Here is a 26,725-nt window from a genome sequence, read left to right on the forward strand (position 1 = left end):
CACGGGGCGGGTGCTTGGTCTCCTGACCACTGGTCACCATCAGCCAATGTAAACCTGATGGTCTGGATCAGGCTGAGGAGACAGTCCACCTCGTCAGGCTTGCAGATGCTTCTCCCGTGGCTATAATCTGAAGGCCATCTGCAAACAGCAGACTGGCATGGACAAATAGCATTTGAAAGCTGGCACACCTGTTGGTTATCTTGAATTGACAAATTCTTTGTCATCGTGCAAACTGGGTAGAGGGGCTCGCAGAGAAACTGGTTTTCGAGATGAGAATCTCTTCCAATGGAAACAATGATAATATAAATGTGATTTTAGTGACATTGTGAAATTCAGTTTTGGGGAGGCCCTTGGGAGCTTGTAACTCCCCAGCATCATCTGTGCGGTACCCTGGGACACCAAGTACAGTGAAGCCATTCCCTCAGGAACCCAGAGATATCACCTCGTATCTTCTGCATGATGGAGGAATAAAATAGCAGCTGGTAGCCAAGTGCCACCAATGTCATTAAAAGAAAGAATTGGTAAACCAATCCACAGCAGACGCTCCCTTCTAACCACAGTGCAGAAGTTTTCATTACTTAATTAGATCAGCCCTTTTTTAAGTTTCCCAAATCTCTGGGGCACTGCAGCTTTACTTTCTATTGAATTCTAGAATGTATATTCTGTGTAGCACATCGCTGATTTTGAATTCGTCTTCACACGAGGTATAAAATAGAACACAAAGCAATGTTCTGAGGAAATGTGCAATAAATTGCCAAAATTTCTCACTCTGGAAGGAATGAAATCTTTCCTTCCAGGAGGCGCTGCGTTGATTATTTTATGCCTCACAAACATTTTTCTGCCATTGAATGTTTTTTTTTTTAAGTAAATAGAATTTCTTAAAACTATACAAAGGTGCTGCTTTGATGTGAGCTAAAACAGTAAATCTTGCCAAAGAGATGATCACTCTTTCTGCTGACTGATTTAAACTGTATTGAAGTACAAAAACTAATCCCATTCACAAAACTTGCTTTTGAAATACTTGTCCTGCCTGAGTTAATGACAAGGCAATAAACAACATACGATTGAATTATCATCAATATAAGTATGGAGGGCGAATTCTATATCCAGCAGACTGAATGTGGGACATCTAAATGCAGGGTATTGGTGAAATAGGCCACATATTAGTTGTCCTATTATTATTATTTTTCTGTGTGAAAATTAATCATTTTTGAAAAGCAAGGTTTTGCTCTTTACCTGTCCTGTTTTTGGTAAGATGACCAGTTTCAGGAATGTAACTTTTTGTGCATCTATATTTCAGCGATGCCTTGCTTATCTCCTCCCATTTCATATCTTCACCTTAGTTCCTGGTAATTACAGGAAGTGTGACTGGGCCAAGAGGTCATTCCTGTCAGGGCACTTGTAAAGGTTAGTGGCTTATATAAAAATGCTTCCCTTCGCTCTCCAGAGCATTTTGCAAGAAAATCAACCCATGGAGAGTAGTTAGAAAATGATTTCCTCCTTTTGTCTGCTCCTCAACCTCTGTTCTGTTGCAGCTCTAAAGTGGCTAATGTCCTGAGCCAGCTGGCTGTGAGAGCTATGAAAAGTTGAGTCCCCAGCACTGATCCCTGAAACACATCACTCGTCACATCCTGCCAACCAGAAAAGGACCCATTTATGCCAACTGTTTCCAGTTCGCTAACCAATCTTCAATCAATGCCAGTATGTTCCCCACTGGCTTTTATCTTGCGCAATAACCTTTTGATGTGGCATCGTGTCAAATGTCTTCTGGAAATCAGTACATCCATCGGTTTCCCTTTATCCACAAAACCTTTCAAAGGGATATTGCTGAATATCTGCAGGCATTTTCAGAAACACCAATTCAAATGGTTGGGAGGGTAAAGAGAAAATGGTCAGTGCAAATCCTACAGAATAAACTGAGAAAGTAGGTCATCTCCGAAATACATTGAAAGGTGCTCTGAGGAGTGACGGGTGACATGGAGAAAAGATGCGGTATCCAGAGTTGAACATTGTTTGATTAACATAACAACAATAAGGCAGTCAGATGCAAATTGGCTTGAAATGAGGATGAGCACAAATTAATAAATACTGTTAATGACTCCTTCATCTATAAATTCATAAGAGAATATACACGCAAATAGACGATTCAAACAAAGATATCCCAAGTAAAATGATTGATTCATCATAAATGAAATGGAAGCCGGAGACAGGCGAACTGGACTTGGAGCAAGTACAGTAGATCCCAAAGGACAAATTTATTTATCGCATAGCACTAAAAGGGTTTTGTGAAACATTTTCTGGTCATTGAGCAATTTATTGGACATTGGAGAGATACCAGTGAACTATAGGTTCATGTAATATCCATGTTTAACAAGAGTGATAAAACCGATACGTGGAATCGCAAATCCATTAGCTTCGTCTATAATCCAGGGAGAATAATTGGACTGGTTATTGGGAGAAAAATAGTCCCCACTTTAACCCCTCCCCCCACAATCATCACCTCCCTGCTCTTATGTCCTGTACTAATAAAGGCAAGTATTCCATATGCCTTCTTCACACCTCTCTACCTATCCTGCTGCATTCAGGGATCTATGGACAGTGCACCACAAGGTCCCTCTGTACTTTGTCATGTCCTACCATTCATTGTGGTATTCCCTTGCCTTGTTAGTCCTCCAAAAATGCATCACCTCACACTTTTCAGGATTAAATGCCATTTGGCACTGTCTGCAAATCTGACCAACATGTCTATATCGTCCTGAAAGCTTTGAGGATATGAGGTATAACTTGGGAATGGAAGCTGCCCAATGGGTAGGCATGAACAAGTACCCATTGGTGTCATTATTTCAGAGTTGGGGCGAAGTACCGAGTTTGGTGCCTCAGGGCGCAGTGCTGGGACGACTGCTGTTTCTAATTAAACAATTGACCTAAATTCAGAAACATAGTGCAAAATGATCAGTTTTGCAGAAAATGTCCAATTAGAAGGGGCAGTGGAGGCAGCTTTGACAAATTACAGCATGTAACTGCAGAAGAATGGCAAATGACATTTGAAGAAGAGAAATGTCAAGTTCAGAATGATGATAAATCTAACCAGCCAATGCTGAGCAGCGTCCACAAAGTCAATACGGATGTTCAGCTACTTCGCAAAAACAGTAGAATATCAATTAGAAGAGGTCATGGTCAAATTGTACAGTGCTCTTGTCAGATGTGAGCTTGAATGCTGCAACCAGTTCTGGTCGCCAAGATACAAGACGTTGAAGCTCTGGACTGGAGGCAGAGATGAAAAAAGCCATGGTCTGCAGTGTCAGTAGGGGTCTGTGAACTGGTGTGGAATGAACGAATGGTACAGATGATTAAAAGCGTAGAAATGGTTAGCTTAAATGAAGTTACACAATTAAATTAAAGTAGTTGACCCGGAAAAGGCAGAACCTTTGGCACCGATATCAACAACTTTTTTAAATTCGATGAACGATCAACTAGGGGAGACAGTGATGCAGTGGTATTGTCACTGCACTAGTAATCCAGAGACCCAAGGTAATGCTCTGGGGTCCAGTTTCAAATCTGGTGGGAAAGGAGAAAGCTGTTTAGAAGACATACACCAGCCCCTATTTGGCTACCAGAGGGAGAATTCAGAATGTCCAATTCACCTAACACTTGCGTCTTTCGGGACTTGAGAGGAAACCGAAGCACCCGGAGGAAACCCACGCAGACACGGGGAGAACGTGCAGACTCCGCACAGACAGTGACCCAAGCGGGAATCTAACCCTGGCGTTGTGAAGCAACAGTCATTTCATTATCATTTTACCTGGATATAGAACATACAGTGCAGAAGGCGGCCATTCGGCCCATTGAATCTGCACCAACCCACTTAAGCTCTCACTTCCACCCTATCCCTGTAACCCAATAACCCCTCCTAACCTTTTTGGTCACTCAGGGCAATTTATCGCGGCCAATCCACCTAACCTGTATGTCTTTGGACTGTGGGAGGAAACCGGAGCACCCGGTGGAAACCCACGCAGACACCGGGAGAATGTGCAGACTCCGCACAGGCAGTGACCAAGCGGGAATCTAACCCTGGCGTTGTGGAGCAACAGTCATTTCATTATCATTTTACCTGGATATAGAACATACAGTGCAGAAGGAGGCCATTCGGCCCATCGAGTCTGCACCGACCCACTTAAGCCCTCGCTTCCACCCTATCCCAACAACCCCTCCTAACCTTTTTGCTCACACGGCAATTTAACATGGCCAATCCACCTAACCTGTATGTCTTTGGAATGTGGGAGGAAATCGGAGCACCCGGAGGAAACCCACGCAGTCACGGGGAGAAAGTACAGACTCCGACGTCACAGACAGTGACCCAGCGGGGAATCGAACCTGGGACCCTGGCGCTGTGAAGCCACAGTGCTATCCACTTGTGCTACTGTGCTAACCACTGCCGCCCATTCTGATTCTGAATACCAGGAAAGCAGCAGTTTGGATAGGATAAGGTAGCTTAATTTTTTTTTTCCAATTCACATTCAGCACTGAACCACCATGATGGCGAGTGGTGCTGTCAGCGGGAAATCCCATTTGACAACAGCTGGACCGGTCGATCCCGCTGGCGGGCTGTCTCCCTGTTGAAAAACACATGGTGGGGTGGTTGGTAAATCCCACCTATGGTGTCTCCATTTTTTATTTGGCATGTTATGAGCTCAGGGGAAATGACTGACCTCTGGTGTAGTAACAGAGGGACACAGAATCAGGCATTCACCATTTAGTGCAACCAAAGCTGATGTACGTATTACTCCTATTTGATTGGCGCCTTGAATTGGTGTCATTCATTGGAGATCTGGTTGTGATTAAAAAGTGACTCTTAATTTATGTTGTTACTTATAATATTTTTATCACTAAGGAAAGCAGCATCTTTTGTCTGTTGCCAACAATTCCTTTCCATGGATAGCACAACCATTGCCTTATTCAGAGGGTCAGTAGCAGGAATTCCAAGGTCTAGAGATCCAGGTTATGATGATGTGACATGACAGACTGGTGTGTCATCAATGACTGACCAGAATGTCAGACCGTAAATGTTCAGGGAAATTGTTAGTTGTTGGGAGTCATTGCTAATCTTGAATGTGTGTATTTGTCTTTCTCCCTTCATTTACAGACATTATAGCTTGCAAAAAAATAAATCTTGGAGGGAGGGGGAGGAGGAGATGATGTTAGAAAGAAGGTAATCCCTCACACTTTTGATCATTGGGATACACTATGGAAATTAATCTTCTGTCTTTGGTTAACTTTAGTGGGGGGTAAAAAAAAAAAAATTGAGCCGCACCTTTTAATTTAAAAGCCTCTTTTCACTATTTAGACAGCACATTGTTGCCTAATTCAGGTGAGGCACTGTATCAGAACAACTGAAGGGGCTGTCACAAACATGGGCCAGGAGAATTAACTCGGGTAGGTCATCTACAAAGCGATATTGGTGGAGGAAACCTGGGACGGGTTGACTATTGAGGCATTAAGTCTGAAAAGTAGCCTTGCACAGTATTTACAGCACAAACAGGCCATTCACTCCAACGGTTCTCTGGCAGTGTTTATGTTCCATAGGCGCCTCTCCTGGTTTCACTTTTTCATCGAACATTATCCTTCTGTTCCTTTTCCAATGCAACCAAGAACCATAAAATCTAGAGTACTGAAGGGAGGCTGATCAGTCCGTTGTGCCGCTGACAGCTCCTTTCAAAGAACCGTCCACTTCATCCCTACACTCCATCTTTTTCCCCATCACTCTGCAAGTTAGTGCATGCCCAACAGCCTTTCGAAAGTTCCCATGGGGATGGATTCTACAGCCCCTCCCGCCAGCAGGAATTTTTGGTTCCAATAAGTTAATGGACTTTAGAACGACGAGCTGTGTTTTCCAGCCCCACCCCTGCTGCGACAGGGCCATAAAATTCCACCCATGGAGTCTGCTTCAGTTGTTCAGACCTTAACCCCCTTTGTGTGAAGAGATCTCTCCTCCTCCTTTTCTCTCCTTCCACACCTCGTTCCTCTTTGCAAATGTATTCAAAGTCTTTGGCCTCTGGTTCCTGAGCTGTTCGCCTTCGTACAGATCCCGCCCCCCCCACCAACCCCCAAAATCAAGTCCGGAAGCATAAGGGCGCAACAAAAAAATTCCACACTGCCTTTGTCCTGTCCTCAACTCAGTCAGCACAAAGGGTTTGTTTGCCTATTGGGTGAAAGGTGGTTGTCTGCAAATTGTGTTCACAGAAGCAAGTTGTGTGTGTGTAGCATGGATTTACATCGAATGGGAGGCTGGAACTGTGCTGGCATGCAATGAAATTCAAGTGTCCTTTTTTTATATATCAGTACATATCATTTCATGCAAATTTTATTTCTTCCTTTTTCGCCCTTTAAGAGCCCACTGCTAGCATGTGCATCATTAGCTCCTTTGAGTTTATGAAACCAAGGTTAGATAAAATCTTGTGTTCGATGTGAAATAATGTGATTTGACTGGTCTCCTGTATTTTTCTCCCCTCTTTCCCTCCCTCTCTTTTTCTCTCCGTGAAGGAATGCTTGCCGAGTGAAGAAATATGAAAACCAATCTCTGGTGTTGGACGTTTGCCAACAGGTAAATTTTCTGCATGAAGTTGAAGGGGAAACTCCACACTGGCTTCTACTGGTTATGCTGTAACCTTTAGGCAGATCTCATCACTTAAACCTGGGGTCAGCAATGGTGACGAGCTTCCTCAGATAGTACCCACGTCTTATAGGGGGGGGGGGGGGCGTGTCAGGGTTAGGGTGGTGCAATTCAGCTGCATTGCTTGCATAGCTCCGTGTTTGTCTCTTGCGAGCATTTTATTCTGATTGTGGATTGCTGCCAAAAAAAATGGCCGCATGGCTCCAGGGGAGTGACATTCAAACTGAACAGCAATCCTAGCGGAGGATGTTGACATGGTTTGTTTGAGTGGCCAGCCAACTGATGAGAGAGTAACTGAACAACCTTTTGTTGGAGATTGAATTATTGCCACGTGGCTCAACATCCGGTCAATTTGCAACCCAACAACCTGGGGTGGGGTAGGGTAAGGAGGGGAGGACAGAGATATCCATCTGGCCCTGCTCCTGCACACGCAAGTACTTTTTCACTCCTCCTTGTCCTACCTTGATAACATTATTTAGACCATTCTAATACATGAACACCATCTGAAAACCTTTACTGGGTTTGCAAACTTGTATCGATATCATGCCTTGAACTATGTTATGATCCCAGTTGATATAATTGAACAGGAAGATCCCAGAATGGAACGCTTGCTCAAAAGACCGTAACTCTTTAAAAAAAAATTAAACCTGGAGGAACAGAATCACAGGACCACTCCAACAAGGAAAAAAAGATAAACATGAAAAGTTGGATTATTATACAATATTCCTTTACTACTCCTGCCCCCACCCCCGACAGTTTAAATGCACACAGATTTAGATATTAACATGGATTGCCAAGTACATCTTAAACTACAATGGTCTGATCCCAAAAGTCCCTTTTAAGCACACAAGATGATTGTTGTCAAATACACCCATTTTGCTCTGAACCCAAGTTAGCGTCTGTGGATTTCTCCTCTGGGATGATCACATAAGAGTTTCCAAACTCACTCCAAAAACATGCTTTAAAATCTTCTCACGATAATGCTTTCCATTGGGATTGCATTCCAAAATCCAGTCCATCTTGTTCAAATGACTCTTGTAAACAAAGCTTCTGCTCCACTTTTAACGCCGAATCCAGTCCAGGATTTTACACCACCCATTTCCGATTTATTTCTCTTGACTGCTGCGCAAGCTTTAACTATCGATTCCCAGACTGTACTAAAATGGCATCAAACTTTTCATATACCTCTGAAGTCTGCTGTCTCACTTTCAATCTAGTTACTGCAATTGTCTCTTTAACTCCAAACACTTGTTAACTTTCCTTGATTCTTTTCTGAAAAATATCTTGGTCACTATTGTCTTAACTCCAATAATCTTAAACATTCTTTCTGTCCAAATTCCCTGGTTATCTGGATTGTATCCTGTTCCTTAGGAAGCTTGAACCTTTTCAACTTCCTTGTCCTGTTCAGCTTCTCCTGGCGGAGTTGACAGCTGCTCACGCCCCAGTGTCTTGTCTCCAACTGCCCACAAATTTCAGCTAAAACTTAAAAGCTTCATTCCCTTGCAAGGCCCCAGTTGCTGAGTAACATCCACATGCTCATGTATTTTATTTATTGGTAATGCCATAGCCCCCTCGAAGCACAATGGAGACAGATGGAACTAATCAACGTCCACATACAAACACCGTTTGCCAGTATGAATCTAACTTTCAATTTTACCCTGCCAGGCACAGAAACATTAAATTAAACCTGCTTAAAACTGAATCTTATTTCTAATGTTTACCAATACAAATATAAATCCCTTAAAACTACCTTTATTTTCCTAACCACAATCTCAGGAGGGTACACCAAATTAATTGCAATCACTGTTGTAATGATGGGAAATTTATCAAAATCTGTTTCACAAACAGCTATTTTGTTGTTTTAGTGATGTTGGGACATAAGGAGGTTACAAAAAGATATGAATAGGTTTAGAGAGTTGGCAGAGATTTGATAAAATGGATTACAATGTGGAAAATGCTCATTTCGACCAGAAGAATAAAAAAAGAAGCTTATTATCTAATTGATGAGACATTGCAGAGCTCTGAGAAGCAGAGGGATCAGGGTGTCCTAGTGCATGAACCAAAGAATGCAGATACAGCAAGTAATTAGCAAAGCTAATACAAGGTTAATGCATAATGCGAGGGGAATTGACTACAACAATCGGGAGGTTATGCTTCAGTTATACAGGGCATTGCTGAGACAACATCTGGAGCAGTGTACAGTATTGACCTCGTTAATTAATGAAAGACATAAATGCATTAGGTTTACTGGATAGGGAAACCAGGAATGGGCAGGCGGTCTTGAGGAAAGGCTGGATAGGCTAGGCTTGTATCCCCTGGCGATTAGAAGAGTAAGAGATGGTTTGATGAAAACATGAAAGATCTGAGGGCACTTGCCGAGGTGGATGTGCAAAGGATGATTCCTCCTGTGGGAGAATCTAGAACTAGGGGCAGGATTCTGCCGCCCCGCCCGCCGCAAGATTGCCACGGCCAAGACTGGGACAGTGAAAAGTTCATTGACATTGGGCAGAATTCTCCGTTTGCCGGGCAGGAGTGGCTGGAGAATCCCGCCCTGGGGGTCACTGTTTAAAAATGGGAAGTGACCCATTTAAGATGGAGATGAATTTTTTTTATCTCCGAGGCACCCCCCCCCTTCCAAACCCGGGCACATCTTCCCCGGTTCCCTGCTCCTTTTGATCTAATCTCATTCTCCACCTGCGAAGGGGAGCACGCAACCCACTCTGTTCATGATGTCTTGAGGGCCACATGAGCTCTTCTTGAACTAGCTAGGTTAGACTTCCCATTCATAACCTCTTGGCAATTAAAGGCTGAAGTATTGATGATTGGTATTGTTGTAATATGTATTTTCGGGGTGGGGGGTGGTCTTTGGTCTCCATTTGAAAGGGTTTTATATAATCAGTGGCCGAGTACACAAATTTGGAGCATTTCTCAATTAATAGAAAGCTTGGGGTTGATTCTAATACTTGACCATTGAATCACTTGGACTTCCTGCACTGTTTCTACTCTGGTGCTCAGTACATTGGTGTCAGTTAAGGTTTCTGTGAATATCCACAGTGCTTCAGGAGACAGTGTAATTTTAGCAGCTTCATTCTGTATTGCCCATATGTTGTGACACCGTTCATGTCGTAATGGGCCTCCAAGCATTGACAATGACTGACTTGCACTTACAAAACTCTTTAGTATAGCAAAAATGTCGCACAAGCTATTATCGGACATAAATGTGAAGACCCAGCCACAAAATGAATACTAGGAGAAGTAACTGAAAGTTTGATCGAAGTTTAAGCAGAGGACAGGTGGAAAGGTTTAAGAAGGGAATTCAGGAGTTGAGAGTCAGGACAGCTGAAGGGCCCACAGCTAATGGAGAGGCATTACCAAAGCTATTCATCCAAAACAAACCAGGATGATCCTTTCATATTTTACATCGAAAACTTGTGCCAGCCAAACCTTGGTCTGCTACTTAAACCAACATTACAAACACGAACCAACAGAACTGCTGTGTTGGGTATGGAGCTTTTGGTCAAGTTTCTATGAAGCAGGACAGGGAGGTCAGTGGACCCCTGAGTCCAGAGGTGGCAGGATGGAGTCCTGCAGATTAAAGCACGGATGCAATGCTGATTTTTCAATCTTGATGGCACCATGAATTCTAATTCTTGGATTGTGTGTAGCTCGTTGTGGTGTAGCTGATATTTGGCATCAGGCCAAGCAGTCATGTTTGACAGTGTAGGGGCAGCACGGTGGTGCAGTGGGTTAGCCCTGCTGCCTCACGGCGCCGAGGTCCCAGGTTCGATCCCGGCTCTGGGTCACTGTCCGTGTGAAGTTTGCACATTCTCCCAGTGTTTGCGTGGGTTTCGCCCCCACAACCCAAAGATGTGCAGGGTAGGTGGATTGGCCATGCTAAATTGCCCCTTAATTGGAAAAAATGAATTGGGCACTCCAAATTAATAAAACATTGTTTGGCAGTGCAGAAATTCGGCTCCACCTTTGATGGGCAACACCGGTGCTGGAGAATTTCCAAATTCCCCTTTCTCCAGGTGAAATGAAGATCAGTGACATTGTGCGGCCACCAGTTAGTGCATGGAATAGGGGAAATGAGAGAGAACAGAAAGGTCACTGGCAACGGGCAAGACTGCAGTACTGCTGAGTACGCAGTGAGGTCAATTGGTTCATTGTGTCTTGAAAACAACATGCCCACGTTGTCGACAGCCTACAGAGAAATGAGTCTTCGGAATGTCCCAGGCACATCAGGAATACACCCCACTGAATCAGAGCAAGCTTCAACTGAAAGCAGTTTAGTTTTGAGCTGCAGAATTTGGTTTCCATTTGAACAACAACTTGCATTTATATGGTGCCTTTAACATGGCAAAGCATCCTAAGGTGCTTCACGGGGGAATTACGAAACAAAATTTGACAGTCCTATTGGGAGAGGTGACCAAATGCTTGGTAAAAGAAGCAGATTTTAAGGAGAATCTTGAAAAAGCGGAGCGAGGTGGGGAGATCTAGGAAAGAAATTCCAGTGTTTTCAAGTCTCGGTGTCACTAGATATGGCCACCAATGGTGAAAATTGTAAGTCTTTCGTGTTTGAGGCGAGCAGGGATCTCTATTTGAATATAAATGAGAATTTTGAAATTGAGGCGTTACTGGAGTGTATAAGATGGAGTGAGAACGAGTGATGAGCATTTGGGGTTCATTTATATACACTCACAGTTCTTTTATTAAAATGGCATCAGTGACCTTTGGTGATGCTAAGTGCTCGATGCTCAGAAACCCTGTGACCTACGAGCTGAGAGTAAATTCACCAATCCTGCACTCTCAGAATAGCTTAGAACTGAAACACCAACCCACACTCCTACTGGGAATACAGGATGGCTGAATACACCTTGGGGAAACTGAATTAAGGTTTAATGTTTGTGATTTGTTTCTTGTGATGTGGAGGATCCTAGTTTTATTCAACCTAACTTTTGATTCAAATTTTCTGTATCAGCACAGTTGTCACACATTAAACACGCCTGGGTGCCTCCTCACCAATATCAGTGAAATGCTTTTCCAAGCACAGCCTTCCAGGTACAATAGGAGCCAGTGAAAGTCCTCAAAAGTGGACTTTAATCTGGAGATTAAAACTTTAATCACGCCGAATTCAGGAAAGCGATGAGGAAAAGAGTATGATTGTGTGCATTGGAGTGCAGTGGAGCTGAACTAATACTCCTTGTTAGTGCAAACATTGGAGTGATAAAACTAGCCAGAAAGTCCTGTTCAAGTTGTATTTTCCTGCAACTGCACTGACATGCCAAGAATACAAACAAGGTGCTGTGGCTCACAGTTACAGATATCTACCAGGTTATAATCACAGACTGCAATGGTTTACACATCACTCTGTGCCCAGAGAGGCAGCTGCAGCCTTGCTTTTGTTCACAGTCGTTTTTAGTGTGAACTGCAATAGTTTTTTTTAAAACAAAAATGCTCCATTGCTATTTTGCTGGGTGTTGTTACTGTAAGGGAGGTTTTCCACACAGCTTCCTAACTCTCACTGTTAAGAACCATGTGTTGGCTACACCTGCTGAACATGAAGCCTCAGCAGATCCCATCTGATGTGAGATACCATGAAGCTGTGGCACTTAAGTCTTGCTCTGCTTAATTTAATGAAAGAAAACCTTTTTTTTGTTTTTATAGAGAGCCAATTATTTTTTTTTCCAATTCAGGGGCAATTTAGCGTCGCCAATCTACCTAACCTGCGCATCTTTGGGTTGTGGGGGTGAAACCCACGCAGGCATGGGGAGAATGTGCAAACTCCACACGGACAGTGACCCAGGACTGGGATTCGAACCCGGATCCTCCGCGCCGCAGTCCCAGTGCTAACCACGGCGCCACATGCCGTCAAATGAAACAAAACCTAACACGCAAGCGTCACAGTTTAAAAGGTATAAAGTGTATGCGGTGATAGGGTAGTGACTCTTGGGTTTGCCCATCAAAATGTTTTACAACAGGGGTTTATATGTGACTGCTCATGGGAAGCAAGTGACTAATTAAGGATGAAAACACTTTGAGAAAAAAACACGAGTATTGATTATGTAATGCCAATGACCTCTCTGATATGTAGGTAGAACACTTCTGTGCTTTGTTTTGTATAATATTTTAGCGTTACTAAGCTTTCTGCAAAGAAATTGCAGCGCTCATACACCTTCTATAACGATGTAAATTGGAGTGGAGAATTTCTTTTTGCACAGCTTTGGAATGTTACACCCTGTATTATTCTTCACAATGTTAAACGCCCCTCTCAAATAACCTCAATCTCGTGTGCCAATGAAAAGACAGCATTGAGTATTTTAACTCTGTATTTCCTCAAACCAAACAAATCTGTGCTGTACCCACTCACTCTCTTGCCTCCATTTTCCCTGAAGGCCAAACCTGCATATCATATTCCAACTGCAGCCCTGGGAAGAGATTATAGACTGACCATTATATTCCGGATTCGATTTTCTGCACCTCTTGCCACAAGACTTAAGTAGGCTTTACCTGACCTCGCTGCTCCTTTTGACATCTTCTGAAACTGAATCCCCTCCAAACCCTCCAGTCTTGCCAATGACCCAGACTTTCACCACACCAAGAACACATTCGTCAACTGAAATGTACCAGCTGACGTTGAATTTGATCTGCCACTTCTTCCTTATAGCCTATTCCGCTCTCTCTAATCAGTATTCCCTGTACCCTTTGACCTCTGAATTGTTTGCTGTTCTCACCTACAAATTTGGTCAGCAGTGCGGAGCACAATTTTTAATATAAGTAGCAGCGTGAGGCAGCAGAAGAACAGAAACTGATGGGACACCGCCTCCATTCTGCCCTGAACTGTTTAGAAAGGAGGAAATTGAGAATGGGATTTTGGAGTCCAATTTGCTGTTCTCTCTTTGCCTTGATCTTCTCCAACAGTCTCCTTGTGTGGTACCTTGTCAAAGACATTGCAAGACTTTTTTCTACACCCATTGTAACTGTCAGCTCCTGGGGAGCTAAGATCTTTAAGGATGATCTTCCTTTCTGAAATCTATATTGGCTGCTGCTGGTTATTTTTCCTTTTTATGTAGATATTCCTCAATTTCCTGTCTAACACGAGCCATTAACCAGGTTAATTGTCTATGCTGTTGAGAATTGGCACTATGCTGACTACTTTCAATCCTCAGCCTCAATAGAAACCCAAGATATAATTTCTAGGGGCCTCAAAGACATTTCTCCCCAGTTTTTCCTATTTCACTCCCTCTCCCCAGGGATCCCAGGACATTTCCCATAAGAAATTGGAGCACGAATCCTATTTGACTGTTCGAGCCTGGTCCACCATTCAACATCACTGTTGATCTTATACCTCCAAGCTCCCGTCCCACACTCGCCTTGTATGCTTTAATTGTCGTGTATCAAAGATCTATTAACCTTGGTCTTGAATATACTTTCTTTAAATTTAGAGTACCTAATTATTCTTTTCACCAATTAAGGGGCAATTTAGCGTGACCAATCCACCTAACTTGCACATCTTTGGGTTGTGGGGGTGAGACCCACGCAGACACGGGGAGAATGTGCAAACTCCACACGGACAGTGACCCAGGGCCGGGATTCGAATCCATGTCCTCCGCGCCATAGGCTGCAGTGCTAACCACTGTGCCATGTGCCGCCATGTCTTGCATACACTTAAACAGTTCCGGAGATAATTCCCTGGACTCTCAACCCTTCGAATGATGAAATTTCTCCTCATCTAAATCCTGAGACTCTGACCAACAATTCTTGACTCTCCAACCAGGAGAAATCTCCTCTCATCATCGACCCTCCCACCCCTTAAGAGTCCATTCGTCAAGTCAGGTTTCGAAGTTTTGTCCCGATTTTTAGCCAAATTAATTTCTTTAGTCATTTATTGTATCGCACATTGTTTGTTAACCATTTCAGGTTTTAGGGCTGGTTTAGCACACTGGGCTAAATCGCTGGCTTTTAAAGCAGACCAAGCAGGCCAGCAGCACGGTTCAATTCCCGTACCAGCCTCCCCGAACAGGCGCCGGAATGTGGTGACGAGGGGCTTTTCACAGTAACTTCATTGAAGCCTACTTGTGACAATAAGCGATTTATATTTCATTTCATTTTCTCCACCATGCTTCTCTTCTGTACAGTTTTTAAGCTCGTCTTCAGACGCACAAAATTAGAAGAGCAGTGATTTGAGGCAGCATTTGGTGCATTATTGTGATGGGTTGTCAAAGAGGTGAATGTCAACGAGCTCATACAGCTGATACAGAACAAGATGCCAAGGCTCGAAAAAGTAACCCAGGGAGGGATACTGTAAAAGAGGTTGATGTAGGGGGCTTCCATTTCATTCCTCACCAGAGATTGACCAGATTTTAAAAAATCAAGTCTACACACAAGTGATGGTAAATAATGAAGGAATGCCCAAAAAGAGGTCACATTGTCATCAAGGCACTAGTGAATTGAGCAACTGACGATTGACAATTTATTTTGCCATTTACAAAAAACAAAAAACAATGCAAAGCAAATCTATATCCTTATTCTACAATTAAATTGTCCACTGATACATCTTGGAATGATACAATGCTCAGTGTACAATGTTGGAAAAGGTTTGGGGAAGTGAAAAATGAGCTGCAACTGCATTCCTTAATGATACCCAGTTCCATATGTATTATCCACTATTTACTCAAAGCTCCCCAATATCTTCTCTGATTTATCTCACTGGGTTTCCTTTTGCTTAGAGGAGAATTTCAGCTGGGCCCTGAGATTACTATTGACGATGGGCTTTCTGTACATCAGATGGAATCTGGTTTGGTGCTGCCCTCTGCTGCTCTGCATGCTTATTGAAATATGGAAGTTTGCCTGATCACTCGCTGCTTGCGTTCCTCCTGTGGTCAAGACATGGTCTGTGCCGAAAGTTTAGCTTTTGACTTGTATGATAGATTTCAACAATTTTCAAAAGCATTTTCCTTGTTAGCTCCAAAGTTAACTATTCCAATGCTCTTCTGACTGGTTTCCAATCTTCCAACCTACATTAGCTTGAGTTCATCCAAAGCGCTGTTGTCTGTATCCAAACATGTACAAATCTCATTCACCCATCAGCCCATGTGCTTGCTGACGTACCATGGGCGCTATTCTCACCCCCCCCCCCCCCCCCAATGCTGGGTGGGAGAATCGCCGGGGCGCGTCGCCCCGACCCCCGCACGCAATTCTCCCAACCCCCAGAAACCAGTGGCACGCGATTCGCACCGGGCCGCTCGGAGAACCGCCGATTCTCCGGCCGGATGGGCCAAGCGGCCGCTACGATACGAAAGGTTCCCGCCGGCGCCGTCCACCCCTAGTTGCTGCCGGCGGGAACGCTGGGGGGGGGGGGGCTCCTTCACCGGGATGGCCTCCGATGGGGTCTGGCCCACGATCGGGGCCCACCGATCGGCGGGCTGGCCTCCTCTCTCTCTCTTTCCCCCCTCCCCCCCCCCCCCCCCCTCCGGGCCTACCTCGCGGCCCCAGAACACCGGCTCCATGTTGGTGAGGAGCCAGCGTGCGAAAGACGTTCCCCACGCATGCGCAGGATGGTGCGGCCCAACTGCGCATGTGTGGGTTGGTGCGGCGCCCATTTGGCATCGCGTAAGAATGCTGGAGCGGCGTGAACCGGTCCAGCGCCGTGCTGGCCCCCTCTGGGGGCCAGAATAGGTAGTGTCCAGGCCCTGTTTGCGTCGTGGTGAAACGCGACGGTGTTCTCGACGGTGCGAACACCTGGCCTCTATATCGGAGATTGGCTTCCGATCTGGCAATAACTTGGTTTTAAAAGTCATGTCTTAGTTTTCCAATCTCTCCGTGGCCTCTCCCCTCTCTATCTCTGAGCTCCTTCAGCCCCACAACCCTCCCTGATATCTGTGCTCTTCCGAGTCTAGGACTTTGAACATGCCTGATTTTCATGCCTCCAGCACGGGACGGGGCTTCGGCTGCCTGGGCCCCAGGCTGTAGAATTCCCTCCCTATATCTCTTCCCCTTTTACCTTGCACTCCCCTTTTAATTTGTTCTTTTGTCATCTCAGCCACCCTCATGGCTGATCATAACCTGTTCCCGCTTCCCCCACCCCCCCATATTCTTTGACCACTTTAGTCCCAAGTGCTATATCTTACTCCTTCTTGAAAATCTACATTGTTTTGGCCTCCACTGCATTCTGTGGTAGTGAATTCCACAGGCTCACTGTGGTAGTCACCACTGTTTTATAGTATATGCCGCATACGAGGGGTATTACGGTAAGGCCCCTGTACTACAGGTACAGGGGTAGATCCCTGCCTGCTGGCTCCGCCCAGTAGGCGGAGTATAAATGTGTGGGCTCTCCAAGCTGCAGCCATTTCGGCAGCAGCTGCGGGAGGCTACACATCCCTGCATAATAAAGCCTCGATTACACCCTACTCTCGTCTCGTCGTAATTGATAATGCATCACTCACCACTCTCTGGGTGGAGAAATTTCACCTCATCCCTGTCATAAATGGTCTACTGCATATCATCAGACTGTGACTCCTGGTTCTGAACACCCCCACCATCGGGAATATCCTTCCTTCATCTGGACTGTCTAGAGCTGTTAGAAATATCTATATATCTGTGAGATCACCCCTCACTCTTCTGAACTAGAGTGAATATAAATCTAACCGACTCAATCTTTCCTCATAAGTCAGTCCTGCCATCCGCCTGGTAAACGTTCTCTGCACTCCCTTGAGAGCAAGAGCATCCTCCGAGATTAAGAGTCCAAAACTGCACAATATTTCAAGTGTGGTCTCACCAAGGCCCTGTATAATTGCAGCAAGGCAACCTCTGTTCCTGTACTCTAATCCTTTCGCTATAAAGGCCAAAATACCATTTGCCTTTTTTACTGTCTGCTGCACTTTGATGCTTGCTTTCAGTGACTGCTGTATAAGTACACGCAAGTCTCGTTGCACATTCCCCTCTCTCAATGTATCGCCATTCAGATAATAAACTGCCATCTTGTTCTTGCTTCCAAAGTGAATAACCTCCCATTTCTCCACATTATACTGCATCTGCCATGCATTTTGCCACTCATTCAACTTGTCCAAATCACGCTGAAACATCTCTTGCATTATTCTCCTCATAACTCACCCTCCCACCCAGATTTGTCTCACCTGCAAATTGATGGTTATGTTTTGTAGAATTGTCAATGAGAATGTGGTCTGGAAAGTGACCTGAATGAAGAAGAATTACATGTACATAATCCTATCGACATAGTCTGTGATGCCTCAAAACCTTTCACATGTAATCTGTGACTGTGGAGGGGCGCCGCATGAGGCGCTGAGGACCCGGGTTCGAATCCCGGCTCTGGGTCACTGTCCATGTGGAGTTTGCATAGGTGTCTGCATAGGTTTCACCCCCACAACACAAAGATGTGCAGGTTAGGTGGATTGGCCATGCTAAATTGCCCCTGAATTGGGGGAAAAAAAATTGGGTAATTTTTTTTTTTTAATGTCACTGAAGTGCGGTGATGGGTGTGCGAGCAAATGTAGGTCCTTTAATGAAGTGCAGAGATTCTTTTTTAAATTTCAAGCAGCCAATTATTTTTTTCCAATTAAGGGGCAATTTAGCCAGCCAATCCACCTAGCCTGCACATCTTTGGGTTGTGGGGGCGAAACCCACGCAGACACTGGGAGAATGTGCAAACTCCACACGGACAGTGACCCAGGGCCGGGATCGAATCTGGGACCTCGGCACCGTGGGGCAGCAGTACGAACCACTGTGCTGCCCTAGTCAAGCGGAAGAGATGAACATTGGCGATGTCGCCTGTATTGATGATGCCATAACCTTTTAAACTTCACCTCCATAACACCCCCATCAAACTGTAAATAAAATAAGTGCACTCGATGCAACACTAATTGCATTTCTTGTTTACTAAAAATTTTGTTTGCTTCTTTCCAAGACAAAAAGAACAGTGTGACTCCAACACAGTCCCAAGGCACAATTGAAGCTTGCCAACATTTTAAATACCACAGTGGGGGAAATTGATGGTCAGGCTGTAATTAGATGGGCTGGGCATGTCACGTCACATGTCTCACACACACTTTCTAAAGTTTGTGGTTACGAAGTAAAATTAGCATTGCCCATACTTAGGGCTGTGTTGTAAAACAAGCAACTGCCATTGTTTACTGGGATTTCAGGAGGGTTCACTGGCCTCCTGCTGGAGTTGCAGCAGAAGCCTAGTATAGTGGAATTATTGAACCGCTATCTCTTTGTTGTCAAAGCACTGGCTGAAACTTGCAGTGGCAACTGGAGGCTCTGTTGTAAACTTCATCAGACTGTGAATGGCAAGCCTCCAATAAGATCAAATCGGTGAACTCTGAAGCAGTCATGGCTCAACGAGCCTTCTTGTTTTGCTTTACCACCAACGAGAGGCGGAGGTGATGAACTGGGGACTATCACCTGAGTGGGCTTAACTTAGTAAGTCTGCCACAAGAAATTGCTCATTTACAGCAGAGCTCCCAGCAGATGAAGGTATCACTTTCAATGGATCTCCACAAGCCATCTTTAAGTGTACAACCAAGCCACTCCTGCTTAGCCGCAATGTGGTGTGTTGTTCTGGGTGTTGTCAGAGGAGATGCATTTAGTTAACCACCCAGTACCTGGTGGTTTGCCAATTGTACACCACCGTGTCTACACTTTTTTTATTTTAAAACAAAGCAGCAACAACAATAATTGATCTGGTTGAAGCCCGAAAGGATAAGAGTTGTTAAAGGCTAGTTTTGTAAGGGCCACGAAGTATCCAGCACGAGTTTTAAGGATACAAAGTAATAACATTTATTTACTATAACATATATACATAACAGTAGCAGCAACTTCCCTTGCTACATACTCCTTCCTGCTGGTTCCTGAACTGGCCAGCTTTATTTATACTAGGAGTTTCTCCGCCCCCCTCATTGGGGAAGCTTATACTCCCACAGGATTGTGGGATAGTCATTAGTCCCCAGCCAATGGTAAGTAGGCAGGTTATAACATCCCCCCCCCCCCCCAAAGTCCAAGGAATCCACCGAAGACCCTGGCGAAGGAGGGCGTCGGACTCGTTTGGCCGCAGGCCGGACATCATTTGCACGCGGCGCTGGATCAGGTGGCGTGTAACGAGACGGAGACCGGTGCTTCCGTGATGAACGGCGCGGTTGTACATCCACGGCCCGTGGACCCGAGGATTCCCCCTCTGATGCATCCTGTGTCTCCATCTCTGAGTCAGAGTCTGCTGCCTCCGTCATGTCAGCGTCTCTATCTCCATTCGGTCCCGTAACGACCTGCGCAGGCTTCAAGTGAGGCACCAGTGGAAGATTGAGGACTACCTTCCCTTGTCTCTGGTCTCTGCGGCTGTTGAAATGAGCTCCGGGGGTGGGGACTCTTGAGGGGATGGTCTTCTGGACCGAACGTGGTCTACATGTTTTCGCTGGAGACGGCCCTGGGCTTGCACTTAGTAAGATATAGGGCCTGTTTGGCGAAAGATTACGCCAGGAACCCATTGGGCACCACCAGCAAAATTCCGAACGAACACGGTCACCGGGCGCAAATTGCCGAATCGGCCGATGCCGAGAAAATCCATGTCCCTGCAGTTCTTGTGTGCGGCGTACTTTTGCGGCAATGTCCGGGAAAACCATACTAAGGCAGGTGCGAAGTCTCCGGCCCATTAGGAGTTCTGCGGGAGCTACCCCAGTCACTGCATGGGGGGTGGTCTTGTACGTAAACAAAAAGCGAGCCAGTCTCGTGTCCATTGATCCTGAAGACTGCTTCTTTAGGCCTCTTTTGAATGTCTGCACTGCGCGCTCTGCCAACCCATTTGAAGCCGGGTGGTAAGGGGCAGTGCGGATATGGCGGATGCCGTTCATCTTCGTGAACCTCTCAAACTCCTCACTCGTGAATGGAGTGCCGTTATCCGTGACCAGCACCTCGGGGAGGCCATGCGTACTAAACAATAAACGCATTGTTTCAATTGTTGCGCAGGACGTTGTCCCCTGCATCTTATGCACCTCTAGCCATTTGGACTGGGCATCAATTAGTAGAAGGAGCATGGATCCTTGAAAAGGGCCTGCGAAATCTGCATGCAAGCGTGCCCAAGGCCGCCCTGGCCATTCGCAGTGATGTAGGGGCGCGGCCGGCGGAAGCTTCTGATGCTCCTGGCAAATGGAGCAGTTTTGGGCCACCTTCTCAATGTCGGTGTCGAGGCCTGGCCACCAGACATAACTCCGGGCCAACATTTTCATCTTGGTCACGCCTGGATGCCCATTGTGCAAGTCTGATAGTATCAGCTCCTGGCCTTTTTCCGGGACAATCACACGTGTTCCCCACAAGAGGATGCAGTCTTCCACGCTGAATTCTGACAGCTTGGAGGAAAATGCCCGCAACTCGCCTGGGAGCTGTCTATGCTGCCCACCATACAGGACTATGTGCCGAACCTTTGACAGGACTGGCTCCGTCTGGGTCCACTCACGGATCTGTGATGCCGTGACAGGCAAGGTGTCCATAAAATTTCGGGTTGCAACCACCTCACCGATCGTGGGGGTCGACATGGGGCTGGTCGATAAAGGCAATCGGCTCAGTGCGTCGGCATTTGCTATCTGCGTACCTGGTTTGTGCTCCAGAGAATACTCGTATGCAGCAAGCAACAAAGCCCAGCGCTGGATCCGTGCAGAAGCAATGGGCGGTATTGGCTTATCCTCTCTGAAAAGTCCCAGCAGGGGCTTATGATCAGTCACGATAGTGAAATGGCGGCCGTACACTTACTGGTGGAAGCGTTTCACCGCAAAAACCACTGCCAGGCCCCCCCTCCTCTATCTGCGCGTACTTTTTCTCCGCTGCAGTCAATGTGCGGGAGGCGAAAGCTATCGGTCGTTCGGCCCCGTTCTCCATCTTGTGGGACAGGACGGCCCCAATACCATACTGGGATGCATCACATGTGATGAGCAAAGGCTTTCCAGGATCATAGTGGGTTAGTAACCCAGACGACGACAATTGTTGCTTGACCTGCCGGAAAGCGGTTTCTTGCGGCTGACCCCAAACCCAGGTGTGATTTTCCGTTAGCAGAAGGTGCAAAGGGGCCAGCGTAGTTGCCAGATTGGGGAGGAACTTCCCGTAATAGTTTACGAGACCGGGAAAGGACCAAGATGTGAAGTGTCAGTCGGGGCGGGGGCATGTTGAATTGCACGCACCTTCTCAGCGACGGGTGCAGACCTTCGCGGTCCACCCGATAACCTAGGTAGACTACTTCCTTTGCCTGAAATACGCACTTTGTGCGACGTAAACTGACTCCAGCCTCCGAAAGGCGTCTAAGGACAGCCTCCACATTTTCCAAATGTTCCTGCTCCGACGTCCCTGTAATCAAAACGTCATCTAGGTAGACAGCCACACGTGGTAAACCTCTCAAAATGCCCTCCGTAACACGTTGAAAAATTGCGCAGGCAGAGGATACTCCAAAGGGGAACAGTGTATATTCATACAGGCCCCGGTGTGTATTAACGTTACATATGGTCGGGAGGCAGGGTCCAGCTCCAACTGCAGGTTGGCGTGACTCGTATCTAATTTTGTGAACGAGAGTCCACCTGCAAGTTTCGCGTAGAGATCCTCTATGCGAGGCATTGGGTATCGGTCGAGTAACTGTATTCACTGTAAGTTTATAGTCGCCACACAAGCGAACTGTGGCATCTGACTTCATTACAGGTACAATTGGTGCTGCCCAGTCAGCAAAACAGACGGGCCTGATAATACCCAAACTCTCCAAACGAGTGAGCTCCCCTTCTACCTTCTCGAGCAAGGCGTAAGGCACTGGGCGCGCCCGGAAATACCGCGGCGTGGCTCCTGGTTCAACTTGGATACAGGCTACAGCCCCTTTTATTTTCCCCAAACCAGGCTGGAATACATCTGGGTATCGTCCTAGCGCCTCAGTCAACCCTTCAGAAACTGTTTGGAGGATGTGCTGCCATTGCAACCGCAAATGGCGCAACCAGTCCCGACCCAACAGGCTGGGCCCATGGCCGCGCACCACGATAAGTGGGAAACGCCCCTCCAGGCGTCCATAGACAACAGGGGTCATTGTAGTTCCTGCAATGTCCAGTGGTTCCCCCGTGTAGGTGGCCAACCTGGCCTGTGAGTCGGTTAATGTAAGGGTCTGTATACCCTGCTTGATGCGGTCGAATGTCCTCTGGGCGATCACGCAGACCGCTGCACCAGTATCCAACTCCATCTCAAGCGGGTGGGCATTGACCCGTACTGTCACCTTAATGGGGGCCACACGGGGAGCTGCCACACAATGCAGCTGCAGGCAGTCGTCCTCCGTCTCCACGTCCTCTGGAGTAGGCGCCGCAGGTTCATCCACATGGAAGGTACGGCCTCTGGGCTGGTCCCAGTTACGGCCCCTGGGCTGGTCCCAGTTTCGGTCGGAACGACAGCGCCACTGGCGCCCCCAGGACCGCCGTCCACCAAGGGGTCGGCGCCTACAAGTCTGACACGGACATGGCTCTGGAGTAGGCTCCCTTCGGGGAGGAATGTCAGACGGCCACTGGTGTCGGTCCGGACGGTGCCTCGCCCAAGGTACTGCAGGAGTGCGGGGGGACGTTTTCGGACGGAAGGGGTTGCGCCCCAAGGCATGCACTTCCATTCCCTGTAGCTCCTGTACTCCTCGCTCTGTTGGGACAATACTATTTGAATGGCCTGTTGAAAAGTCAATGTTGGCTCCGCTAACCACTTTCTCTGGGTGGCCGCATTGTTAATACCGCAAACCAAACGGTCGCGTAACATTTCTGACAAGGTCTCACCATAGTCACAGTACTCCGCAATCCTGCGTAGCCTGGCTAGAAAATCGGCAAGGGATTCTCCAGGGGTCCCCTCCGGTATTAAACCGGTAACGCTGGACTATCATGGACAAGGTTGGTTTAAAATGTTGCCCCACTATATTCACAAGTTCATCAAACGTTTTTGTGTCCGGCGCAGCTGGGTACATAAGGCTTCTAATCACCCCAAACGTATGCAGGCCGCAGGCAGTGAGCAATATGACCACCTGACGCTCGTTTTCGGTGATATTGTTTGCCCGGAAATAGTAACGCATCCGTTGTGTGTACTGGTTCCAGCTTTCCAGTGCAGCATCAAAAACATCCAAACGTCCGTACAGAGGCATGGTGTAATAGAAAACAACTTCCAACCTGTATCCAACAAAAATCCAGGGAGGTGGCTTCAGCAGTGTAGACAGCTATTCACTTTAACCTTCGTCACCAGTTTTGTAAGGGCCACAAAGAATCCAGCACGAGTTTTAAGGATACAAAATAATAACATTTATTTACTATAACATATATACATAACAGCAGTCACTTCCCTTGCTACATACTCCTTCCTGCTGGTCCCTGAACTGGCCAGCTTTATTTATACTAGGAGTTTACTAGTGGTTTCTCCGCCCCCCTCATTGGGGAAGCTCATCCTCCCACAGGATTGTGGGATAGTCATTAGTCCCCAGCCAATGGTAAGTAGGCAGGTTATAACAGCTAGGAAGGAAAAAAATGAAATTCGCAGTCAAATCTCCCATGGCTGTGTAAATGAGGAAGTCGATAGCAAGTGTACTCTTCCGGTAAACTGGCAGAGGGGAAGGTATTATCGGACCAGGTATGCAAGACCGAATTCCATCCCCATTGTTTCTCTGCAATGCAGGTTGAAGAAAGAGAGATGGTAAAGTGGAGCACCACTGCTGGTGGGAGGATGTCATTACAGTGTGACAAGTTTACATCAGCAGTTTCTATTTAAAATGTGGTCAATTGTAATGGAAAATGTTGGCCCACGAGTGTTACCAAAGTATGACAATAGGAATTAATTTTAGTCATTGGTGTAAGATGTTGAATAAATGCTAAACCCTAATTTAGGATAAAGAAATTATGGGTTGATGGACATGAAAGGATAGGGGAGTAAGCACAACTTGTCTTTCGAAGAGCTGGCACAGGCATGATGGGCTGAATGGCCTTCTCTGAGAGTTTGCATGATTCTTTGAAAGGCTCCCAAGTTGATCATGCTTCCTGGGGTTTATAAAGTCAGTATATTTTTTAAGGCGCTGAAATTAATGAAACTGTTGTATTCGCAAGATGGTAGTGTTCAAAGTTACGAAGCAATATTAAAGTTTTGAGATGTCGCAGCATAATGACTCGAGTCAGATGACCACGAGAATGATTTGCTCCCAGTTTGCCTGAATGTGCCTTTTAGCTGGAACCGTTGTCACATCTTGTATCAGCAGAAAAAACAGGAATATTTTAAAATAAATTTAGAGTACCCAATAATTTTTTACATTTAAGGGGAAATTTAACGTGGCTAATCCACCTACCCTGCACATCTTTGGATTGTGGGGGTTGAAATCCACGCAGACATGGAGAATGTGCAAACTCCACACAGACAGTGACCCAGGGCCAGGATCGAACCCAGGTCCTCGGTGCCATGAGGCAGCAGTGCTAACCCCCCCACCATGCCGCCCAAAAAAACAGGAATATTTACAGGTTTTATGACGCCTCATTGTCTCCTGTTTGGACCACGTGCTGCACAGGTAGAACATTCAATGCTGCTCGTTGAAATTAGCTACTGGCAATATGTCTTCATTCTTTAAAATTCCAGGACGGTCACCCTGCAGCTGTGCCATTGCCAACATGCGTTTCTGCAGTTGCCGTGTTGAAACTTGCACCTTGAAGCTGGCACCCCTTGATAGATAATTGTAGGGATTTATAATAGTGCTGCTGGTGCTTCCCACCCTGCCCCAACTCCGAGCATTTATCCTGACAATGAGAAATCCACAATTAATACATCTTCCATTGACTGCCCTCTGAGGAGAGAAGGATCCTCTTAATCAGGGAGGTGGAGAATGGGTTGGTGCAGCAAGTGGTAAGAAAATACTGAGTTGGGGTGAAACAGGGTAGATATTAAACTTGTGCTGATTTTTGATCTAAAATTCTCAGTTGGAGGAATGTTTTACTCGCCAAGCCAACCCCCCCCGGTTAGAGTTTAACCGCTGTTCTGTTTGTTTTATGAACTTAAACTCGACTGAGCTGGAGGCAGCTCTGTTATTTAAGAATGCTGCGTAACTTTATATGCAAGAGCTCATCAACATTAATTAACATTTCACATTTGATAGACAGATGTGAAAAGTGGCTTTTGTTGCTTGCAGAGGGTATGCACTTTTGCTTGCTTCGCACTAGGCCCAATCAGCTTAGATTCTGTTACATGACCAAACACAAAGACCACTTCCTGGTTAGTGAAGCGGCAAAATGACTGCTGGAGCTTGATTTAGTTGGGAAGACCGAAGCCTCAAGAAAACTGCCGGTACATTGATAGTGTTTGAAAATTCAAAGATGCTTTCAAGCTATTCCAAAATGGTTCAAGTTACTTCTGATGGCCTAAGCTCCTCACAATAATGGTTAAGTATCTTTTGAAGGGGAGTGGGGTGGTGGGTGGATTGGTGCGAGGGGTGAGGTGTATTGATCAGACTTAACAGGAGAATCCTGAACATGGGTCACACAGACAGCAATGGCCAGTGCCTGGTCATGTCATCAGGTGACTGAGAGTTGTGTATGATACTTTGCTTTAAAAAAAAAAAAAAGACTATGATCTTCATTTCAGGATGCGGAGCCACTTGAAAGCTGTGACGTCCCCGACATTGCCCACCGGGAGAGGCATGCCACAGACGAGGAGAAACTGGCTTCCACGACAACAGTCAGTCAAAAACCTGGCTGCCAAGAGGTGAAAGCTGAAGTGGAAGAGGACACAGAGTACTTTGAATGCTCCAACCAATCGACGACCGCCACTAAACCAGAATTTTCAGCCCCTTCAGAAGGTAAGAGGCCTGTTTTGAAGGGCTTTTGTGCTTTGACCCAAATTGTCTGCACTCCATTGTCGAACCATCTCCCTCTTGGACATTTGGTGGGTGCACGTTGCCTGAGGTCTCTTGTGCCCGGTCAGCATTTCACATGAACATCCTCGCTTTGCAATCATTTATCCTCAACTCTCATGTCAAGTGATGATTGGAAACACTGTTCATGGCAATAAAGAAATGAGTAGAAAACT

At 46.1% G+C, this 26,725-nt stretch overlaps 1 protein-coding gene across 12 annotated transcripts in view; it reads left to right on the top strand.

The window, feature by feature from the left end:
• The window catches only part of tacc1 (transforming, acidic coiled-coil containing protein 1), a 457,444-nt gene that overhangs the window by 400,900 nt on the left and 29,819 nt on the right, over positions 1–26,725 (top strand). For all 12 annotated transcript variants that reach the window (XM_072485833.1, XM_072485836.1, XM_072485825.1 and 9 more), the window contains 2 exons: positions 6,541–6,601; positions 26,282–26,495. In XM_072485833.1, the coding sequence (XP_072341934.1) occupies positions 6,541–6,601; positions 26,282–26,495 (275 nt within the window). The remainder of the gene's footprint in view (positions 1–6,540; positions 6,602–26,281; positions 26,496–26,725) is intronic.

The sequence above is a fragment of the Scyliorhinus torazame genome, chromosome 20 (assembly GCF_047496885.1).
Source record: "Scyliorhinus torazame isolate Kashiwa2021f chromosome 20, sScyTor2.1, whole genome shotgun sequence".
Taxonomy (NCBI): Eukaryota; Metazoa; Chordata; class Chondrichthyes; order Carcharhiniformes; family Scyliorhinidae; genus Scyliorhinus; species Scyliorhinus torazame.